The 24,750-nt window shown below is 35.0% G+C and overlaps 1 protein-coding gene across 6 annotated transcripts in view; it reads left to right on the top strand.

Annotated features, from left to right (window-relative positions):
* The window catches only part of KCNC2 (potassium voltage-gated channel subfamily C member 2), a 207,364-nt gene extending 182,915 nt beyond the window's left edge, over positions 1 to 24,449 (top strand). The window contains exons 3-6 of one of the 6 annotated variants that reach the window (XM_029205946.1): positions 13,661 to 14,588; positions 16,659 to 16,823; positions 22,312 to 22,406; positions 23,320 to 24,449. In XM_029205946.1, the coding sequence (XP_029061779.1) occupies positions 13,661 to 14,588; positions 16,659 to 16,823; positions 22,312 to 22,373 (1,155 nt within the window). In that variant the 3' untranslated portion in view covers positions 22,374 to 22,406; positions 23,320 to 24,449. Of the gene's footprint in view, positions 1 to 13,660; positions 14,589 to 16,658; positions 16,824 to 20,869; positions 21,328 to 21,441; positions 21,715 to 22,311; positions 22,407 to 23,319 lie in introns of those variants that run through there. The other 5 variants (XM_029205945.1, XM_029205949.1, XM_029205944.1 and 2 more) reach the window with 5 other exon arrangements.
* Positions 24,450 to 24,750: the final 301 nt, after the last annotated feature.

Raw genomic sequence — 24,750 nt, 5'->3', positions numbered from 1 at the left:
GAAGAATGTGGAAAATCATTTAGTGAGAGTGTCTCAAAGGGAGAGGACCTTTAGTGTTTACTGCTTCCGAGAGGAAAACATAAAAATATCCGTTGGAATTGGCCACTGACTTGCAACTGATGACCTCTACAAGAGCCGGCTGCTCTAATTGGAGAAATATGAATGGAAGACAGACTGAAGTGAGTGGATGGCTGACTTTTAAACATTTTGTCTCTTTCTTATTGAATGAACAATTTCTACCTTTATTTGAGGGATTTGTTTCTTTTTATGTTTCCCCCCAAATAGATTACATGCTTTTTGTACATAAGAACTTGTCGTGGTTTCTCCAGAATCTTAGGGCAGAGAGCCTTCAACTTAATAGTTGAACAAGAAATATTTATTGAATTGAATTAGACTCTTGCACAACCAACAAAATTATAGAACAGAGAAGAAAGAAAACTGTAGGTCATTAAAAACATCCCATGAAGGATTACTATAACCATTTGAGAAGGACTTTTAGGTGCGGGGGTTCCTTCTCCAGTCCTAGTTCTTTCAAAAGCTTACCCTGTCCTAAAGAAATTTTCACATTTGCAAAATCAAAATCAACAAAGCCTGTTGGATATGCAAAAACTGTTAAATGGCATTAGGTGGCTGATTTGCTTAGTACTCCTAAAATGTGTCCCTGATGCAAACAAAACAAAACAAAAATGACAAAGCAGAACAAAATAAAACAAAACCTAGATAAAATTTGGGCTGTTGCCAAATGGTTGAAGTTCTAAAAAGAAGAAATAAGGTAATAAAAAATGAGATGTTAACGAAAACCTAAAGCACAGTCACAGTTCTCTTTTCCTGATTGACTAAAACTTTTAGCACATATTTTAAAAGAAATGTTTTACCTTTAAGAGTGAAAGCAATTCAAGTTGTGAGTGTCATTTTAGAGCTTACAGCATTTTTAAGATTCTACAGTGTGGAAAAGAGATACTTTGGGTTTCTTTCTAAGTCAGCATTGTGCAAGCTCAAGAGAATATTAACTGTAGGATTTTCTAGCTCTATTAAATATTCAGAAGCTTCCCTTCTGTTGTCTCTGTATCAAGGGCAAATCCTGTAAACCTTGCTTTGGAAGCTCTGAAATGAGCTAAATAATCTGTGAAAACCACCATTTCTTTCTCTAGCTAGAAGATATATTTTTAAAAAGTATGTAAAGGAGGGCTTCCCTGGTGGCGCAGTGGTTGAGAGTCCGCCTGCCGATGCAGGGGACGTGGGTTCGTAACCCGGTCTGGGAAGATCCCACATGCTGTGGAGCAGCTGGGCCTGTGAGCCACGGCCACTGAGCCTGCGCGTCTGGAGTCTGTGCTTCGCAGCGGGAGAGGCCACAACAGTGAGAGTCCCGCGTACCGCAAAAAAAAAAAGTATGTAAAGGAGGAGAACCCAGCTCATACATGTCCATTCATGCAAGTTTCAGACTTTTTCAGATACTTTAGGAACAAAATGTATAGCTGACTTTGTCCAAGTAATGAACACACAATTGCTTTCTATCCTGACACCTGTTTGGTTAGTTATTTTTGCTTATGTAGAGTCAGCATTTGGTTATTATATCAGTTATTTTATAAGGACCTTGAAAAAGTACTATATATAAAGATCCATAAGATAAATCAGGAATAAAGCTTAGGAATTTCATTTTCCTGGCTTTGCTGCTTTTGTACTATTGTTGAAAAAAGTTTAGCATGTGTGCGTGCATGAGTGTTTTGTATAAAATGCTATTTATTGGAATACTGTAATATTTATTTTCTAAATATTTGTGTTCAGTAGGGTTTAAGATTCTTGTGTTGAAAAAAAGGTGAATTCAGAGAAGCAATATATGTTACAAAACAGAGAGCTTTGACCTTACTTAGTCTCTACACCTCGGTTCACTTTTCTTTAAAATGGAATAGTGGAATCTACTGTGCAATATGTTTGCAGGATCAGAAGAGATGCAAATTATTTTTTTAGGACAGATGCCCTCACTGAATTTTACCTGTTAAAATTATTATAGCTCTTGGTTTTAGATTGTTATTTTTATTATTTTTTGGTTGCTATTTTTAAATGACAAAGGCAGTGTTGCTCTTGGCATCTTAAAACTATCCCTAGTTTTTTAAAGTATCACTTATTAATCATATAAACTGTCATTGGTGGCATAGCCTGGAATTTCTTAGTTTTCTGATGTCTCTGAGGACAATGGACACTGAATTAGATTTGGGAGGTAGAATTAGTTAAAAACAGTATAAAACAATTGTGTAGTTACCATATTTTGCTGATTGGTTATGGATAGAAAACATCTATGATTTAGACAGTTTTATAGTACTTGGGAATGTTTGGTATTAGCTTTCATTACTAAGCTCTTATCTTCACAATTTCAGAATTATGGTCTGGTGCTGTATTAGCTGAATAACTTTTTATATTTTCTAGAATTGGCCCATTTTGTTTATTCTTATAGCAAGTAGAGCCAAAAAATTTAAAATTGGTAATGATCTCTATGAATAAAACTGGCTTACCCTTGTGAATGCAGTAATGCGTGTGTGTGTGTGTGTGTGTGTGACTCGTACTTTTCAGCACCCACTAGTCTGTTAATCCCTTGCAATCTGGATTCTCTCCTATTTCTTCACTAAAAGTGCTTAATCGAGGGAAACTAAGGATGGCCTAATTATCTCATTCAAAAGTCCTTTCTCCATTTTTATCTTCTTTGAACTCTGCAGAAATTGGCATTGTTAATCCCTCTTCCTTGAAGCATTATCTTTCTTTTCTTATCTCTGACATTGTCCTGCTCTTGTCACTCAAACTGACAATCTGTTCCCTTATTAGTTCCCTTATTAGTCCCTTATTAGTCTTAGTTTATACTTTTCTTCCTAATCTATTATGTTTGTTGTTTTCATAAGCCTTAAACATCCATTTGGGGGGAGTGGTTGGTTGTAAATAAGTGAACCAAAGTTGTGTTAAACTTTATGTTTGGCGTGGCCATAGTCTTTGCTATTGTCAATATTTATTAAGCACTACTCAGTACCATTGACATAAAATAGGAATAAAAATTCCTGCTGTCACAAGCTTGTGTTCAACCAAATGGGAAAAAATAAAACATTACAGAAATGAGGGAAGTGCTATAGTAGAGATATGAATAGGAACCTAACAAGAAAGTGCTTCATTTTGCCTTAGATTTTAGGGATTACTTTCAAAGACTAAGTGATCCCTGAGTTGAGTCTTGAATATTAAGTAGTTCTTTGCCAGTCACACAAAGCAAAGAGGTGTATTTCAGACAGAAGAACTGCATGTACAAAGGCATCATACATCATAGAAGATGGTGAGGTTCACAGCAGAAAGGTGTGTAAGGTCCACATAAAGAAATTTCTTGAATGACATATTAAGAACATTGTGTGTTATCCTGTAATTGGAAGCGATTAAACTATTTTAAGCAGATGGGTGACATAATCACATTTGTTCCCTTAAAGGAGTGCTTATTCCTAGTAATCCAAGACAAGCTAATTAAAGGAAAATTAAAAGATAAGCCACTGACTTTGGGAATGGAGAGAAGGGAGAAGAATACTATCTAGAGGTATTTGAAGTCTGAGAATCTACACAATTCATTGATTCAACAGCCAAAGGTGTTGGGAAAATAAATAAGGAATCTAGGTACCAAGCTGGTTAATGGGTAAATGATGGTCAAAATAACAGAAAATAGGGCTTCCCTGGTGGTGCAGTGGTTGAGAGTCCGCCTGCCAATGCAGGGGACGCGGGTTCATGCCCCGGTCCGGGAAGATCCCACATGCTGCGGAGCCATGGCCACTGAGCCTGCGCGTCCGGAGCCTGTGCTCTGCAACGGGAGAGGCCACAACAGTGAGAGGCCCGCGTACCGCAAAAAAAAAAAATAACAGGAAATATAATGGAACAGGAAGATCAGATTTGAGCAGTATATTAGGCAGGTAGAGTTTGAAGTTCCTTTAAAATCTTCAATAATAAAAGGTATAATAGTGTGATGGTTAATTTCATGTGTCAGTTTGACTGGGCTAGGGATGCCCTGATAACTGGTAAAACATTATTTCTGGATGTGTCTATGAGGGTTTCTGGAAGAGATTAGCATTTGAGTCCGTCCACTTGAGTAAAGAAGATCCCCTCACCAGTGTGGGTGGGCATCGTCCACTCTGCTGAGGGCCAAAAAAACAGAAGGGTGAATTAGTTCTCTCTGCTTGAGCAGGGGCATTTATCTTCTCCTGCCCCCGAACATTGGCACTCCTGGTTCTTGGACCATCAGACTCAGACTGGGACTTACATCATTGGCTGCCCTGGTTCTGAGGCCATCAAGCTTGGACTGGGACTACACCACTGGCTTTTCTAAGCCTTCAGGGGCCAGACAGCAGATCATGGGACTTCTCAACCTCTGTAATCTTGTGAGCCAATCCCTCATAATAAATCCCTTTTTATATACTATAAATATCCTATTGATTCTGTTTCTCTGGAGAACCTGGACTAATAGAGCCATTGTTTTGACTACCTCCATATTATTTGTTAATTTACTGAGACTGAAGAACTGTATGGATTTGGAGATTATGATTATAAATCACAAAGAAAAGGTATAACCTGAAGATTGACATTTCATGCATTGATGGCAGTTGGAATTGTGGAAGTAGATGAGATTACTAGATTTCCAGAGATTTCAATATTTAAACTGGACGCAGATATTTCTGATTATTCCAGATTTCTATAAATACCGAGAATTCCTTTGGTTAGAGTTCAGTTCATTCATGACAGCTTTAAAAGTGTCAATATGACAAATGCATGATTTTTTATCTAGTAAAGCAGCTAATTGTATTGAAAATCACATTGGAGACCTTGTGATCTTGTATAGAGTCACTGTTGGTTCCTATTAGCTATATATAGAAGGGCCAGGAGATACCTATTTTCCTGGATTAGGATGTAACTCAGTGATGTGAGCAAATGTATTTTTAATAAAAAATAAATTTTTAAAAAGAATAGCATCTCTGAAAGAGAAAAAATAAAGTGAGAAGAGTGGCATTGTTTTACATTTTTGCAAATCTCTTTCATGTCTGACTTAATAGAAGATGGCTGGATTCTCATATCTCCTTGTGCATTCAGTCTGTTGTAATACTACATGTCATGTAGCTTCTGGAAAACTTCCCTGTAAACTGGTGTGACAATGAGAAAGGCAAAAATCATTTTAATATCATTACAAAGCTAATTTTGATTTTGTAGACCCAAACAAGGTTCTGAGGACAACTAGAAGTCCCCAGGCCACACTTTGATAGCTGTTGATATAGTTAAATCGCTAAGGCAAGCAGCATTAAGGTCGACCCTACTGGGTTTCCAGTTACACAGCCAATCAATCCCCTCCCGATTTTAAATATGGCTTTTCTGCGTCTCCTAACGAAATTACAAGTTACACACAGGCTTTTGTTTTGTGGAATATAGAAAATTTGCCTCTGCCCTCTGGGAAGAATTTGAACTATTTGCAAGATGCCCAAGATCTTCAGGTAGGGGAGGAATTGAAACTCTAGTTTCCTCTATCCACATAAGGATACCTGTGGAGGTAGACTAGAGTGGACTGGAAGGTCCTGACACAGGCTTTGTAGCAAGGAAGAGCAGATGTCCACTAAAAAAAAATCATCTTGAGGAGGAGGGAATACTAAAGCCCTAACAAATATGTTAATCTGTTTGGGGAAGGGCCAGATCCATTGGAGTTATGCCTGGGCTTGGAGGACTCTCAGGACCCAGTTACCTTGGCACAGGTCCTCTTTATAGAAAGGATTACTGAGCAAGCATATATGGCAAAAAGAGAACAATATATTTGAGACCGAAGCTTGGGACACTCTGTGGTGTACAGCAGAGGTGACACTGCAGGGTAGACAGCCATTCATGTCACTGGGTAGAGTGTGTTTTAACCACAGCACCATAGTGTTGAAAGAAACAGATTTATGAGTCAGTGAATCTTTGGCAGGTGTTTGAAAGCTAGTCACCTCCCTTCACCTTCAACTAATCCTCCCTTAATCTCTCTCACTTTCAACTGAGTAAAATCAAGGATCCTTAAATAATTCATTTTGGAAAGTAATTGTTAGTCTAAAGAAAGATATACTGGGGTACATAGGGCTTAAAATGTGCCCCCCTATGTAAAATCCTAGATCATGGTGGTGTACATAATATCATTTCAAGACAAACTGAATCATTTAAAAAATAAATTTAAGACAAATTATTATATGCTAACGTTGGAAAATTTGGTTTGGGGAGAGTTTTCAATAATTGGAATTTAGGGTATACAATTCATGTTTATGTTGTGAAATGACTATATATAATCTGTTATTCTTATGACTCAAAAGGTATAGAATTTTTCTTCAGTCTAATGAAACAGTTATAAAAATTATTTTCATGAAGTATGTTAATTGTACACTTTACATTTCATTGTGAGACTTAGAGAAGTAAAATGATATTGTATATTCATATTTGATGACTTTTAATTCTAGTTCCCTAACTTTGAATACAACAATCCATTATGATAAAACTAATATTATGTACAGGACTCTCTTGCCTGTATCCTGCAAAATTATACTTGGGTGTGAGTGGATAGGCCTTGACTGTAAACAAACAACTAAAATTTCAATGAAATCAGTCTGTGGCATAGAAAAAAAAATGTAGAGAGAATGGTATATATATTGGATAAAGGTACCAAAAAACATGATTGAAGATATTTATTAGGGGCCACATAAGTCTCAGTAGCCAAAAGAAATATTGGGGTATATTTTCTTGATTTACAGAATCTAAATCTTATATTGTTCTATGTCTTTTGGGCTTTTTGTCTGTTTCTATGCCTATCTATATAATATATTTGTGTCTATATTTAATCTATACCTACTGTGTATAATACACATATATCCATACATATAACACATTTTATATGTAGATATAGACATAAAACATATAACTTGTTATAAACACACACATGATCATATACAGTTACCTGTAGCTTAATCTTCTTCACTGATTTCTGAGTTTAGTAACCATGTATGTGATCAGCTTTCTTCAATCTAATTCAGTACGATAAATGCAGTTAAGTTTGTGGAACTGCTTTTAAATGGTGAAACTTGGATGAAGAGAAGTTGATTTTACCAGCTTCAGAAGAAGTCAAAGTAATTGTCAATTCTGCATGGAACCAGCAGACACTGGTCTCTAGTTTTCCCTGTTTGGTTGGCCTTTGAGGATAGACTTATTAATGAAAGAGACTTCTTCTCTCTCTAGAGACCACATTTCTGTAAACACCACCACACCTGTTAATTATGGCAAAAGTAGTACAAGGGACTTGAACACGTACATAATTAAGAGCATCTGCTGAGTTTCAGGTGCTGTAGAAAAGAAGAAAATTTGCAAATGTATAATTTCTATGGACAAATAAAATCAGCTTAATGGTCATTGAGAATGAAGATCCAGGTTTAATCCTCTCTTGGTCATTACTTTCTTTGAATTTTGTTTTAAAATTAAACTTAAAATACATGATAAAAATTTTGTGAAAAATGGAAACTTTGCAGGCATTTATAAAATCAGTTATGATTCTCCATTAGCAACACACTCACCTGAGGCCACTCTTATACCCAGACATCACCACTGCTGAGAATATAGTGTTTCTATTTATTTGCATACACTAGTTGTACATAAAGAAAGAAATGGGATTGGACTCTGTGTATTGTTGTGCCACAGCCATTTAGAATAGAATCAGATACTTAGTATTTACTATGAGCCACTTGTTGTTGTTTAATATGTTTCAGTAGTGATCATTCTGTGTCAGTATGTATTGAACTACATCATTCTTTGTGATGCGATTTTATGACAATACCATGACTATGAATATTTACATTTTTCTGGGTCTTTTCGGGTACAAGTAATGCTTAAATTAATGCCCTACGTATATCCTTGTACTTTTATATACATATTTTACCCGAGTAAATTTCTAAAAGTGGAGGTTTTGGATCAGGAGGCACTATGCGCTCTGATACTTCATCATTGGAAGTCCTTGCTCTTCTCGTGTATTGATTTCATTTAAGCTCTCGAAATACAAACTAAAAACAGGTGTACCTCATGTGGGATTGTGAAAATAAATTCCTTAGCATATATTTAAGTAACTTGTCTTAAAAATCTTCTCATAGTTTATTTCCAAGTGTTAAATTATCTCATTGACTTTCATTAAAAAATAAAGGTGAATTTAATTTTTCTTCAGATTTTTTCTCCCTTTAAGTTTTACAATGAAGGTCCATATTTCTGACTGTGAATTAATAAGAAGTGACTTTTAAAGACAGATTCCGTGTTGTGGCCAACAGAATTTTTACGTAACAAATAAATATTTTTAAAAGTGCTGCTTTACTAATTTCATAAGAACTGAGCACCTACTTCTTGTCATGGGTTAGGCCTTGTCCTTGGCTCTAAGGATAGATGTTAAATCCTTCTCTTTGAAGAACTTGTGGGCATGTAGAATCAGTAACAAAAGTGTGTGAAAATTGCTACAATATCATCAGTGATCCTGGGCTAGGGAAGCATGGAGAAGGGTCACTTAATGAGTCTTGTTCTCATTATGTTTGTAAGTTCTGGAGCTTTTGAATTAGTTATTGAGTTCAATTTTATTTATTTATTTATTTAGCTAGCTAGCTATTTATTATCGAAGTATAGTTGCTGTACAATATTATATAAGTTACAGGTGTACAATATAGTGATTCACACTTTTTTAAGTTTATACCCATTTACAATTATTATAAAATATTGCCTATATTCCCTGTATTATACAGTATATCTTTGTTGCTTATTTTATACCTAATAGTTTGTAGTTCTTGATCCCTACCCCTATATATTGCCCCTCCCCCCTTCCTCTCCCCACTGGTAACCACTAGTCTGTTCTTTATATCTGTGAGTCTGCTTCTGTTTTTTTATATTCACTAGTTGCATTTTTTAGATTTGACATATAAGTGGTATCATATAGTATTTGTCTTTCTCTGTTTTACTTATTTCACTTAGCATAATGCCCTATAAGACCATCCGTGTTGTTGCAAATGGCAAAATTTTATTCTTTTTTATGGCTGAGTAGTATTCTACTCTGTGTGTGTGTGTGTGTGTGTGTGTGTGTGTGTGTGTGTGTGTGTGTATCTCTACACCACATCTTCTTTATCCATTCACCTGTTGATGGACCCTTAGGTTGCTTCCATATCTTGGCAATGGTAAATAATGCTGCTATGAACATTGGGGTGCATGTATCTTTTTGAATTAATGTTTTGGGTTTTCTTTTTTTTGGATATATATCCAGGAATGGAATTGCTGAGGCATATGATAGTCCTATTTTTAGTGTTTTGAGACACCTCCACTGTTTTCCACTGCAGCTGCACCCATTTACATTCCCACCAACAATATACAAGGGTTCCTTTTTCTCCACATCCTTGCCAACACTTGTTATTTGTGGTTTGATGGTAGCCATTCTGACAGGTGTGAGGTGATATTTCATGTGGTTTTGATTTGCATTTCCCTGATGATTAGTGATGTTGATCATCTTTTCATGTGCCTGTTACCCATCTGCATTTCCTCTTTGGAAAAATGTCTATTCGGTTTTTCTGCCCATTTTTTAATTGAGTTGTTTGTTTTTTCTATGTTAAGTTGTAGGAGTTGTTTATATATGTAAGATATTAATCCTTTATTGTTCATATCATTTGTAAGTACTTTCTCCCATTCATTAGGTCATCTTTTCGTTTTGTCAATGGTTTCCTTTGCTGTGCAAAAGCTTTTAAGTTTAATTAGGTCCCATTTGTTTATTTATGCTTTTATTTCCTTTACATTAGCATATGGATCCAAAAAAATATTGCAGTGATTTATGTCAAAGAGTGTTCTTCAATTATATCTCAATAAAACTAGAAGAAAAAAAGAATAGTTCTAATAAAAAAATAAAATGTTCTGCCTATGTTTTCCTCTAGGAGTTTCATAGTATCTGGCCTTACATTTTGGTTTTTAATCCATTCTGAGTTTATTTTTGTGTATGGTGTTAGAGAATGTTAGTTGTTGAGTTCAGTTACATATATTTTAATGCTAACCTGAAAGAGAAAATGATGAAACATAAAAATATACCACACTTTCCCCCTGTTTCTCTCAGCCTATTATATATACCTGGAGATTCTACTTGAATGTTTGCTTCGAGGTTGATTGACCTAATACCTTCTATGTAGAATCTGGACTCTGAGGACTTCTACTCCATAATTGCTAATTGGAAAGAAAAAAGGGAGAGAGAGAGAGTCTGGGGCACTCTATGTTGCTAAGCATGGGCACTGAGCTTGTGGAGAAAAAGTAACTACTCACTGGACGCACAAGCCAATATTTTAGTAGGATATTCCCAGCCTGAAACTGCCTTGGGTGAAATATCAGTTCTGTGAATTCAGTCAACATGCTACATTTTGTCTGGAAAGCTTTCTAACATTTTAATTAGTATTTAACATGCTTCTTTTTATTTTCATTTAATGCTTGTAGGAGTCTGTGGTCTTATCACAGGGGAGAAGGAAGAGAAAGATGGCAGTATAAGTTTCTTCCCCAACTCCCTGGTAAGATACAAACTTCATTAACAGAATGAATGGAAGCTAACATTGGCAACATTTGGACCTGTGAGCCAATTCAGTTTGCTTCAGCTGTAAATTTGGCTTTTTTGCTTCAATATGCGGACTTTCATTTTTCATTTCTGTTATTTCCTTTTTTCACATCATTTTTATCCTCACTAGAATATAGTCTACCTTATTTTGTTAATTTATTCATTCTTTTATTAATTTTTCCATCCTTCTATTCATCCATCCAGCCATACTAAATACTAACTACTGTGACAGAAGCAGGAGGTACAGAAATGAATATGACATCATTCCAGTCCTTAAACAGTTCCCAGTTCAGTGAAGAGGAAAAACAAATAAAACCTTCTTTTTCCCCATTTATTTCCTTTTTAATTTTTTAAAAATATTATTCAATCTAACCTCATATTTACCCATCTCGGCTTAACTCAGTGAGTCAGGAACAAAAGAAGACATTTTCTATATCCAAGACTCTTAGATTTAAGTTCAGGTAAAGTGCACAAGTTCCTTGCTAAAGGAATCCAAATGTGGCCTCTGGATAATTCTAGATCTTCAAGGTTTCTGGAGTCACCCTTTCATTTGATACTCAAACTAAGTTCCTAATAAACTGAGACCCTATTCTTCATTCCATGGGAAGCTCTGTCTCCCAATATCTCCAAGGACTTTATTGGGAGCTGCATTTCTCCTTATTACATTTTACTTTTATTTGTTACTCTCTTATGGTTTTGAATCTCAGTACGTATTTTGCCTCTCGTGGTTGACTGATGTCCTCTTTTTGTTCTCCCATGGTCCAATGCCTTCATTACTCAAAGCACCTTCAACACCAAGCTGTTTTGTACAACCACCTTTTGCTGAAGGCCTAACAGAGCAAGCATCACCTTAGAATTTAATATTCTCCATTGGTCTCCCAAAGTTCTGCTGCTGTACCTGTGGGGGGATTTCTCAATTGTTTGTGCTCATATTATGGGCCTCTCCTCCTTCACTTTAGAGACATTTTCCACTTCCTTCTCTTCAGAATTCAACTTCCTTCCAAGGTCCTCACTTGCAGGCTGATAGAGGCCAACTTCCAATTTCCTACCATGTTATTATGAAGCATACTTTGGTTCTCAGTTACAACTCTTGTTCTAGACCATACCTAGTGTCCTTAGCCTTTATAAATAAAAAATGACCTATCTAGCTGATTTTTAAGCAAAATAATGAGGTACTTCTAAGATGAATGTTGTATATTTCCAGGAATATCAAAGTTTGTTTCCATTCTTTATACTCTTTTTAGTTTCCGATTATAGTACTATCACACTCCAGCAGATTTACAAAGTCTTTAAAAGCTAAAGATATACTGAGTTATAAAGATTACAATGAAGAATAATGCAAATACAAAAATCATCATGTAGTTCTTTAAATTATGCTAAAAAAATATTTATAGATGCAAGTTCCAATGACATAAAAACAGACAATTTTTGGTTTCTAAAGTTTTGTGTCTTAGAATTGTGTATATTTAGAAACTATTCCGTTGCTTTGTTTATTCACAGGTATTTGTGTAGTTCTTTAAAGCAGATAATCTCAGGCCAAAGTTTTTTTTTTTTTTAGTCTTTTTGTGTATCTCTTATGTATTTGGCGAGATCTGTATATCTCATCCATTGAAGATCAACCAGGGGCCAAAAAAGAGGTGGTTTCAATCTCTTCTTGAAACTTAGATCTTTTCAGTGTCATGGTTGAGACGCAGGATATTAGGGAAGAGCTTTGGGTTTGGGATATACCCTATTATTTCTAAATAATGGCCTCCCTCCACTTGACTGATGACCTCCTCCTGCTGAATAATTCATTTGTTTAGACATTCAAGGAATAGTCTCTTGGTATTCATTAAGCATGCTCAATCTAAGAGCGTTATCAGAGAGCACCAGAAATCTGCCAGCTTCTTTGAAAGCCTCTGGTGCTGACAGATGGCAACAGTGCCATTTACTAAAACAACTGGGTTTCAAGTTTTCAGATCTTTAATATTAAGAAGTATGTGATCCCAAGATAAATAAAGGTTTCAACATATTTGTATTCTACATTTGAGAGTTTGGTAGTTATGGGAACAGAATCGGGGGCAAAACTTACCAAGTTAGTGTCTCAGGTCTATCACTTTGTAATCTTATGACTTTGGAGAAGTGACAAACTCTGTGACTGTAAAAGGTGATGGTGTAGTGTTGTTATGAGTGTTGACGTGAGTTAATTACGTAAATTGCTTTGAAGAGTGTCTGGCGCTAGTAAGAACTATATAAGTGAGAGCTTTTATTATTATTCTGTATTAGTAGGTGTGTATTCATATATTATTGACCAAAGAAATGTTGAATTTAAAAAAAATCCTGCAACTTTATAACATATTACTTTAACATTTGGAGTTCTTTTTCAGGACAGGAAGAAGACTGCCTTTTAATTTGTTCCTTAACTCTTTCTCTCTCTTCAGTCTCGATGCCTCCTCTTCCTAGATTTGCTTTTTTGGACAAGACTCTGCCTTAAGTTGATATAATATAAATGGTAACATAGCTCAAAATTTTTTTTTTCATGTTCATACCTCAGGACAATCTGAACATTATAGAAGAAACCTACAGTTAAATATGGGTGGCTACCAAATTTCTGTCAGTGTGGACTGCACCTTTTATTTATGGTTGTAAATCTTGATCTAATATGTGAAGATCTCTAGGATGGTAAAAAATATCTGGAGCCATTGTCTACATTTATTTTTTTTTCAGCCTGTTGCCCTTTAACGTTCTTTTGCAAGGATTTTTATGCTCTTTTCACAGGTATAGTGTCTTACATAAAAGAGTCAAATTATTTTCCAACATAAATCAAAACTTTTTACCTATATAAGCTGAAAACAGAACTTGAAACATATCATCAGTGCAACTCTAATGAATGTTCCCTACACATGTCTTCTTACACTTGAGAAACATGCCAAGTGAAATCTTCAAATATATGTTTATACTTTTTCTACTACAGGGATTGATACATTTAGATTTGGATTGAAATATATTATGTTTAGATCACTCTGTGTTTCTTCTTTTATTTCTTTTTTTTTTTCTCTACAGTTTATTGCTTTTGCTTCTTTATTCTTCATCCTGGTTTCAATCACAACTTTTTGCCTGGAGACACATGAAGCTTTCAATATTGTTAAAAACAAGACAGAACCAGTCATCAATGGCACAAGTGTCGTTCTACAGTATGAAATCGAAACAGATCCTGCCTTGACGTATGTAGAAGGAGTGTGCGTGGTATGGTTTACTTTTGAATTTTTAGTCCGTATTGTTTTTTCCCCCAATAAACTTGAATTCATCAAAAACCTCTTGAATATCATTGACTTTGTGGCCATCCTACCCTTCTACTTAGAGGTGGGACTCAGTGGGCTGTCATCCAAAGCTGCTAAAGATGTACTTGGCTTCCTCAGGGTGGTCAGGTTTGTCAGGATCCTGAGAATCTTCAAGCTCACCCGCCATTTTGTAGGTCTGAGGGTGCTTGGACACACGCTTCGAGCAAGTACTAATGAATTTTTGCTGCTGATCATCTTCCTGGCTCTAGGAGTTTTGATATTTGCTACTATGATCTACTATGCGGAGAGAGTAGGAGCTCAACCCAATGACCCTTCAGCTAGTGAGCACACGCAGTTCAAAAACATTCCTATTGGGTTCTGGTGGGCTGTAGTGACAATGACTACCTTGGGCTATGGAGATATGTACCCCCAAACGTGGTCAGGGATGCTTGTGGGAGCCCTGTGTGCTCTGGCTGGAGTACTGACAATAGCCATGCCGGTGCCTGTCATTGTCAACAATTTTGGAATGTACTACTCCTTGGCAATGGCGAAGCAGAAACTTCCAAGAAAAAGAAAGAAGCACATCCCTCCTGCCCCTCAGGCAACCTCGCCTACATTTTGCAAGACAGAATTAAATATGGCCTGTAATAGCACACAGGGTGACACATGTCTGGGCAAAGACAATCGGCTTCCGGAACATAACAGATCAGGTAAGGCACGATTTCAAATGCATGCCATTAAATACTTTATAGACCAGTATGTCCCTGAAATAGAAGGCAAGCATTCTCATTTTCCGCAAATTTTCATGAGTTTTCCGTTCTACCCCTTCACAAAAAATTTGTTTGTGTCAGCCTTGTAGATAGCTAGATTATAGCTTTTCTAAATGAATCCTAAGTAGAAGTCTGCACAGCTGGCTATAGAGCTCTCCTGCTTTAGTGGGAATGCCCTTTGCTGATGGTACCAATATTTTCTTTTGCCCGTTTGTTGCTTTTGTGCCAATGTTTCTTTGTTTCCCTGCACGATGTGATGGTACGATACTGGACATTTTCCATCCTTCATTCTCAAAATGTTGATCTCCATATCATTTGGCTTGGCGTGTTTGTCTCAGTTTTATCTCTGCCACATGGGGCCATGCATTTTAACCTAATTCACAAGAAGAAGATATGTAAGAAGAATGGACGTTTACATTTCAAAGGCCTAAACACCAAAGAGGTGATATGTAAGATGTCCCTTTTCAAAGTAAATAGCTTCCTCAGTAATATTACGGAGGGTTCATTAAGTTTTCATTATTCTTAAATTAGGATATTTCAATATAATCCCTTTGGATTGGGTAAGGTGCTATGTAATATAATCAGCCCAACATTATTCAGGGGCTAGATGATCTGCTTTGGCTAATCAATGGCAAGGTTGAATTTCTCTGTGGATTTCCTTTTTTATGCACTCTGCATTGGGCTTTGTTCCCTCCCAGAACTCAGTTTTGGATGATTTACTGCTTGAATTGCTACTCCTCTCTATTGTCATAAATAATCTAGGGTTGATTGTAAGCTGACATGCAGTTTGCCAAAGTGATAGTCAATAGTGTCATCTCTAGTCTATTATGTCTACTACAGATGAAATATTTTGTAGTTTACCCAATTTAGATTTTGTCCGCTATGAAAAGTTAAGGTATATGCATTCCCTATAACTTAGATAGGTTTGATCTTTTTCTTGTAGAAAAATGACTTACTAGAATCCCATGTGAATAATTTTGCATTATTTAGAAATAACACCAATTAAACAAAGCAAGCAAGCAAACAAACAAACAGAAAAGGCAAGTGACATTTTCACAGATTCCCTCCTTAGCTTCCAAAAGTTATTACGGGGTACATGGGGAAAAAAAAAAAAAAACTGGCTGGAACTGAACTGCTTTTTCAAAGATTTTATTCGCAGTCCTTATGTTTATTTAGTAGATTGTTTTGCAAATTCTGTCAACATGTATCTGAGAATTGTTATGCCAGGAATGTCTTTATGAAAGATGAAATTTAGTTGGTGTTATTGCTCTCATTAGACTGCTCTCACGTACTTGCGCAGAGCCCGTATGAAGGGCATGGAAATGAGGACACACTCTCAGCCTGGGCAAACATTGTTATAAGTTAGTATCTAGGCTGATAGGATGTGAAAGTCTTTGGCAAAAGCATATAGAAGTAAACAGTTGTTTCAAGGGCATTTGAGAAGTTGAACTTTTTCCACTGGTATGCTCAAAAATATTATGTCACCTCAAAATAGAGAACCTGGACATGAAGTTTGTGAACTTCAGGATTATTTTCATTACAATTTATTGGGGAAAATTACTTTCAGAAAATAATAAAAGCATGCGTCTTAAAGCACTGCAAAGACAAATATTTACTTAGGAGTTTTTCCTTCAGTAGGCTCCACTTTCAAAGATGTCTATTTGCATTAACTAGATAACATGTCAAAAATGGAAAGATATTAACTTGTGTGCTACTTCATTATCACACTTATTTTGAATTCACATTAATTTTGTAAAAGTTATTGTCCTATTAGATAAAATCCAAAATGAAGTTAAAATTTCCCAAACAACATTTCTCTCCTTTTCAGTACATTTCCATTTTGCTCCACATAAATTTTTGTAATGAGTGATGAAAATTCTTTTTATCATGATGTGATTATTGTGTTTTGTATATCAAGTGACTGTACTATGGACATTCGGCGTAAACTCTTTGTACTGTCTCATTTCCTCATCCATCACTGTCTGTCAATGGGCATGGTGCTGTGACCAGTGCTATCAGGTGACGACAGTACAGGAAGTGAGCCGCCATTATCACCCCCAGAAAGGCTCCCCATCAGACGCTCTAGTACCAGAGACAAACACAGAAGAGGGGAAACATGTTTCCTACTGACGACAGGTGATTACACGTGTGCTTCTGATGGAGGGATCAGGAAAGGTAGGCATGCATTTAATCAGATCCTAACAGGTGACTTAGCAATTAAATGCTGCAAATATATGGAGTGCTGTAAAATGCTCTTTCATCATTTTCTAGGAGCAACTGTGCAATCATGGTGCTCTTTTCCCCATCATATCTTCTCTCTTTATAAACATTTAAAAATACGTATCATAACAGCCGACTTGATTGTCATATCTAAAAGGCATTTCACCCTTCTTTTTTTTTTTTTTTTACATTTTGGTTTTTCATTTGTCTATGGGCAGAATTGTAATGAAGTATTTAAAAATTAAGTCACTCGTCTAATTACTTTAATACAATGGATTCAGCAGCCTTTAAAAGTTATCTTTTTTCCTACAATGAATTAAACTCACTAATTGACACTATGCATATATTTGATAAGTAATTAATAATTTAAAACAATAATAAAGCTTTTTTCAAAGTAAAACATTAAACGTACTCTAGTTGTCTCTTATCCAGTATTTGGGCAACTTTTCCTAGTGGTTTACCTGAATGTCAGAAGGTTGCTAAGGTACAAGATCCTCAGCCATATAGAACAATATACCCAATCACTGGAAAGGCTACTTGTGTACTTACAAAATGTATTGATGGAATTTTTCTTCAGGGCAGTAATAATTCTAAGTTTATTATTTTTTTCATTGACACTGAACAGTGCGTGGCACATAGAAGATACTTAATAAATATTTGTTGAATGAATACATTGTATCGGACAGACATCTTTGTTAAGGAATATAACAGGATACTGAAGCTCCACTCCAGCACAGTTTCATTTCCCTAGATTGTGCCAGGTGTCTATGACTATTCCTTAGGTGCTAGTTTTTGTCTTTGTTTTTGTTTTAGTAAATTTTACAAACCAACAGTTGGACCCTTTTCTTCTCCTTAAGAAATAGTTTTGTGACACTTATAACCCACCATTGTCAAAGTGCTGGTATGCTCTTAGATTACCTCCTACTTTGAGAATTCCAGTGGCTTTAGTGTCATGGTTATTTTTCTCTGTTTATTGACAGAATAGAGAAAGAACTATTAATTTCTTATGAAGAAATAATAATTTCTTATGCAGTTGACTGAATTTGAATGAAAAGCCACTCCAAAACTTTCACGTTAGTGCAAGTGCATTTTTAAAATATTGTGCTTATTTGCTGTTCATTGCAGTTTCTTCCTATTGAATACTTTACCATTTTAAGCCTAAAATATTTATTTTGTGATGACTACTTTCTTTGAAATAGCTCATTACCCATGTTGTGCTTCTCTTTCATTTCTTCTGAGCACTTTACATTGTTCTTTCTGTCTCCACACCTGAGTCGCGAAAGAGAAGACAAAGGACTCTTCTTTTGTTTCTTTAATATGTAATATTTTAAATATTTTAAATCCTTCTTTCAATCTCTACATCTATCCCTTGCACCAAAATGTATTTCAATCATCTTAAGAGATTTATTTGATTTTTTGCTATTTTACATTTAAATATCATGTTACAACAATTTTTAAATATTTTATAAAGATAGTTAATATTCTGTCATAGTATTTGAGCAAAATATATGTACATATATTAAATAATAATATCTAACTAATAATATAGAACATAGTATTTTAAGTGCATTGTAATCTTAAATCACTATACATGTATATACATATATACTTATACATGTATATATGTATTTTTATGTAATATGTGGTTAGATTTATGTGCATTTTGAGCATCATTCAATAGAGGATCACATGCAATATTTATACTAGGGTTACATGTTTAAGGATCTAGATAGAATTTTTTTTTCTAGGTTAGAAAATATTTTGAATTTTAAACTGTCAAAGGGGATCACATTTGAAAAAAGACTACAAATTATAAAGCACTATATAAATATAGTTTTTCCATAAAATAGCAAACTTTCATGAGCAAAGCAATTCATAAGATATTCAGTTTATATGAGAAAACTATACATTCAGTCTTATTTCACAAATACAAATTCTATCAGTGAGAACATCTTTGAAAACTCATCTATGAGCTTTTTATTCTTTGTCATTTCTCACCATAATCAACTTCGTTTTCATTCTTGCCCAATTCTTTTGCAGATTTGTGTTCTTTTCCTAGGTCTGATAACATTTCTGGCTAATTTCACTTAATCTTCTCAGTGTCTTATTTTGTCATGTCTATTAGAAATCCATTCATTTCTTCTCCTTTTTCCTTTATGTAGATTAGAGATGTCTCCTATTACTCCTACTCAGATATTTATTTCCTATATGATTTCTTCCTTGCCTTTCAAATTGGTTTCCACCTTAACCTGATTTTAGAGTTATGAAAATTCTCCCCTATGTACATGAGATAAATGACTGGATTCCCATTGTATTATTTTTCTATCAACAAATGTAAATGTAGTTGGGCATACATTAAGAAAACATGTGGATTCCCTAAAAGAGTAAACTCCCAAAACTTAGAACCTGTGTTTTCATTTATATAGTAGTTTTATGAAATCATTTTACATGAACACAAACATACCCACTGATAGTACATGAATAGGAAGTTTCAATACTGTCCCAAACTAATATGTGCTCTTAAAAGCTGTATAAAGTGTATACCATGTATTGGGTTCAACATTGTTTATTCTCATGAATTATATTTTTAGTCATTCCATTCAGTAGAAGTTTGATAAGGCAAAATTTTATCAAATTTTCTGTTCATAAATGAACCTCCAGAATAAAGGAACAATATATTTATATGAATAACTTATAATTTTACTAATTAAATACTTGTTACTAAATTGTAAGGGAAGCCTTCTCAAATGGACATTGAAATCATAGTTATTAAAAATAAAAGACCTATAAATAGAATAAATAATATTTATGTTAATAACTATAATTCAGAAAAGTAAACATTGAGAATGGCAACCAAGATTTACATGTAACTAGCATGATTAATGTAAATTGTCAAACAGATTTTTTACCTTTTTGGAAGTCTTATAGAGAACATGGTGACAGTGAGGACAAAAGGTACATTTTTATAAGGATGAATTTTAGTTATTAACAACCTCTTTGTTTCATACATATTCACTAGTTTGCTTTTAATCAAAACCAATCAATGTTTATAGTCTAGTTTACATTTTTCGGTTACACTAAAAATCCAAGTCAACTTGTATAAATTATTCTTTCTACAATTTCCAGTGATATTTCCAATCGCATTACAGAAGAGTAGTGATAACTAGCCCTCCAGGCACGTGAAGATCCCTATGTAAGAAAAAATGACTTGCAATTCCTTTTTAATTATTTAAGACATTCTCCCATTAACTACTCCATTAGCTACCAAAGGAGAATGAAATATATACCACCTCCCATGCTTTATAGCTCAAAATACTAACAAAATATATAGGCAGGTAATTTTCTCATTAGCAGAAATTATGTCCTAGAGAACTTCATTGTAGTTAATGGAGGACATAAATTTCCATCTACAAAATATCAAAGAAGACATCTAATCTGCTGAAAGTTTGTGGGTGTATATGTAGGGAGAGGTTCCTATTATTCCAATCTTACCCCACAGTAGAGCTATTTAGTTTTCCTATCTACAACACTTTTTTCAGTGGAGCTGTCAGAACATTTATTTGCTAAGCTGTATAATATAACGACTTTTTCAGTTAATAGTTGCCCGGCTTTTAAGACAATTTTACTTCTAACTTTATACTAGGTACTCCGTTCCTCATTTACCTGCCTCTAATCTTTTCTAATAAAAAATACTGCAATATATGAATCCTTCCAAAGGTGACCTTGATGGGGTGTTGCTTGAGTAGCTAAGGCAAATCAATAGGTTAGAGCTTGTGGGAAGTATCTTTCATTCTGTAAATTCATGATGATCATGAACAAAAGATTAGAATGCACGATAATAGAAAGAAAAGGTGGATTAAGATCAAATTGTTCTCAATTCCTGGCAGGGGAGAGTCAGCTGAAAATATATAATCAAAATCAGACTTTAATTTACTAAAATTATGACTCAATTTATATTCATTTCTTTTCTTTTTTTTTTTACTTTTTTTTTTAAATACAAGGGATTAGAAATGGGCATTCATTCTACATCATCTAGATAATGGCATTAAAAACCATTATTTAGGAATCATCCTTTTAACCCCATAAGGCTGGAAGATTAAATATGCTGGAAAAGAGTTGTCCACTTAAAGTTAAGCATGCTTTATTAGCTTAGTAATAATAAAAAGTGAAAAGAGAAAAAGTAGCTCATTTTTTTTAAGGAACATATTCTGAAATTTAAAAATATTTGCCAAATTTATATCTTACTTAAGTTGCTTTGCCTAATTCTTAAAAGCTTTCTGATATTGTGTATGCCAAAATTACATCAATACAGACTGTAATCTGCGAACGAATAGATTTTGAAGTATTGCAACAGTAATTTGTGATAGCTGGTTTAATCTTTTGGAAGTGACAACTACAGTGAGCTTCATTTTTTTTTTTTTTTTAGAGTTGTAAATTGTCTCAATATTGAATTCTTTGTAAACAAATTCTTTGAGCTCAAAAATAGCACTTTTGATTACCCTGCATGATATTGTTTGTCTTTGTCTATTTTCTGGTTGAATTCAACTGATGTCTGTGCATTTTTTCATAAAAGGATATGAAAAATCCCGAAGCTTAAACAACATAGCGGGCTTGGCAGGCAATGCTCTGAGGCTCTCTCCAGTAACATCACCCTACAACTCTCCTTGTCCTCTGAGGCGCTCTCGATCTCCCATCCCATCTATCTTGTAAACCAAACTGCATCAGTCGGCTTAATTGTCTTAATTCAAGTACTGTTTACCCCATAATGGAAATAATTAAACATAGACTTACTCCAAGCTCCATTAATACAGTACCAATCCTGCATGATACTACTATCTGAAGTCAGAAATGCCATTTGGGTAGCCAACAAATCTTATCCTGGCTTTAAATGAATCTTATCCTGGTAGTGCTACTACTTCTCCATATTAATTGCCCTGATCTCCTTTTGCAATAAAATGACAGATAGCATCAGATACTGGCCAGTACCCTAATACATAAACATATCTTCAGGGAGATATATTTAAACCAGTGTGCTTCCAAATGCCAACCACTTCATGGGAACTTCATTTCTTGTGACTCTCTAAACCATTTTGAAGATGTCTGGGATTCTATTTTGATTGCTCACAACATGACTTTGGTCAGCTCATTTGCATGGACCATCTTGTCTCTATCACCTGAAAGCAATGTCACAAAGTTCGGGGACCATGGATGGCTCGGGATATGTGTACTTGCATCGAACCATCCTGCTGATGCGAAAGCACTGGTCGACTGTTCTGCATGTTGAATTGTGGGGCATGGAGGGCGAGTTTCTCCCTGACATTTTTTTTTTTTCTTATTCTTTGAAAAAAATATTTGTCTTAAAAGATTTAATTTCTTGATTGATTTACTTTTGTTCCAAAATGCTGTATTGGAGTTCTGAATATCTCTGGTTGTTTGCACACAGATAACTGCAAAGAGGTTGTCATTACTGGTTACACGCAAGCTGAGGCCAGATCTCTTACTTAATGGCTTGGGGAAGGCACAAAACATGAGAGAAAGGTAACTGCCAGCCAGGCTTGCATTGTTTAGATAGGAATTGCTGCTTGGTACTAGAGTCATATATATTTTTTAAATCCCAGAATTTGTCATCATTTTCAGAGGCAGAGTGCCAAATATCATTCAAAGCTCTTGTCATTTTTACCCCCTTCCTTTATTTTAATTATTAATTTTTTTGCAAACAACAAGGAGCATTGTTGTTCACAGGAAGCTTTCTTGACCAGCCTTAAATTTCTGACTCACAGGATTAATCAGATTTTCAGGCAGTATTTAATCAGGTGCTTTGTCCTGTATGTTGTTCTGTCCGTTTGTCTTAGCTCCCTGTCTTAAGTGTATATGCCATCTGTCTCCATGAAGCACAGAAATGCCTTGATAAGGTGTTCATGATTTTAGTACTGGGTCTTCTCCCCTGCCCCTTGCCTTCTTTGGTTACTTGGAACAAGCCTCTCTGCTTGTTCACTCCAATGAAACCCCCAGGGTGTCTTATTCAGTCCAAGTGGAAGAAATTCTGTTTACACATCCCTACAAATGCAATAGCAGTAGTGTGTCTGGTGTACTGGGCATGAGAGGGAGGAAAAATGTCATACTATAAATTGAGAGATAAACAATATTTCAGAGGCATTTAGGATCCTAGAGACTGCTAATTCCTAATGCTCATGTTTATTTTCAGTTAGGAAGATAATTGTCACTTTTATGATTGGCCACATAACAAGTACTACTTTATATTCCTAAGTCCTAGAGCATGACCTGCATGTCAAAGACCTTGTACAGCAATGTATTTACTCAGACATAAACATCTGATATTTAGAGATTCAGTGATGCTTTTGATAACACCACACATAGAAAGTTATAATTACACACAGCTTTATGGTAAAGAAATTAATATACTGTCTGGTGCTGCTGTTATTGACTGCAGTGTTGTACAGAATTTATCATGGATTTTTGACTGCTGAAAAAGGGACTGTGGAATTTAGCCATACCAAGGACTGTACTGGAAACAGATTTCTGCTGCTGAATGTGCCCTGATGTGACCAGGTTGCACTTGGAAGAGATCCTCCCATCTTCATGAGGCACTAAAAGTTCGTAAAAGAACTGTGGATGGAACTCATTTGGTGCTCCCCATATGAGTGGTCTGCTTGTGGACTGGCCAGCGTCCATGAAACAACTGTAAATACCAGCGTGTGTGCATGGATCAACAGCTTTGGCCATCTCACGTCAAAGGAAGCCAAATTCATGATCAACATCTCTGGAGCTTCAAGTAAGGCCCATACCTCTGTGAATTACCACCTCATGGAGTTGCAGTAGATTGTGCTGTGAATCATAAAAGCAGTGATATTGGTGTAGTATAGGTCTGTCTTAATTTCCCTTATTTCTCCTTTGTTGGTTGGATCCACAAACACTAACTGTATCATTTTTTTAATAAACCACTTATATGATCAGCTTGTCAGATTACGTTGTGAAATTTTCAGTGCCTATTTATCAAAACTGACCTATTTTGAATCCCACATTTGTTTAAGTTCTGAAAAATTGTTTGACTTAAAAAACTCACTAATATTACTTATAGTTTAAGTGTTTTGTCATTGTTACCTCAATTATTAATATTACAAAAATAAAATTCTGGCAATGAGATTATTTTTTTATTAAATGATCAAGGAACAATGTCAGTATATAGTAGAATATTAATTGAATTATATCCTAAAATGTATATTTTGCATAAAAGAGATATTCTTCAATCAATTACTTTTTTGTGTTTTGTGGCAAATTAAGCTTGTACTTGTCTTTAAAACTGTTGTAGTTGAAACTGTATAAGAATTCTTCACCTTGCTTAATCAGTATTTCCAGAATCTATTAGTTCCCCTGGGATTCTGAATATAACATATAACCTAATTATGAACCTCTGTATCGTGGACCTTTTGTGAACATCTCAAGGTGCATGCACATCCTTGTTGATAATTGATGGAAATGTAAATAACTGAAATGAAGAATAAAAGGCAAATAAGCTGGGGATAAACTTGAATCCTATCTGATTAAATTCTTCATATTCTTTTCTTGGCTCTTCTCTTTGTTTTGGAGTTTTCAACAGGCTTTACTATTTTTATGCATCATGATACCAAACCTAATACTCATACATTATAAAAAATTTGAGATGAAAGGATTTATAAACATACATAGCTCACATTTTCATTTAAGTCTTAGGCATGTAGCCAGTGTCTTCCTTTTCTAAGTGCTTTTTTCTCTTATGATTCAGAAGTGGTAAAATTATGAATTATTATGGTATTTGATTTTTATATGGCATTTTATGACTAATACTGAATTTTCACTTGCACTTTCCAACTTAATTATCACA

Source organism: Monodon monoceros, unplaced genomic scaffold (assembly GCF_005190385.1).
Source record: "Monodon monoceros isolate NGI ecotype Baffin Bay Population unplaced genomic scaffold, NGI_Narwhal_1 Super_Scaffold_6, whole genome shotgun sequence".
Taxonomy (NCBI): Eukaryota; Metazoa; Chordata; class Mammalia; order Artiodactyla; family Monodontidae; genus Monodon; species Monodon monoceros.
The sequence above is the reverse complement of the archived record's forward strand: the minus strand, read 5'-3'. Positions and strand labels throughout refer to the sequence as shown.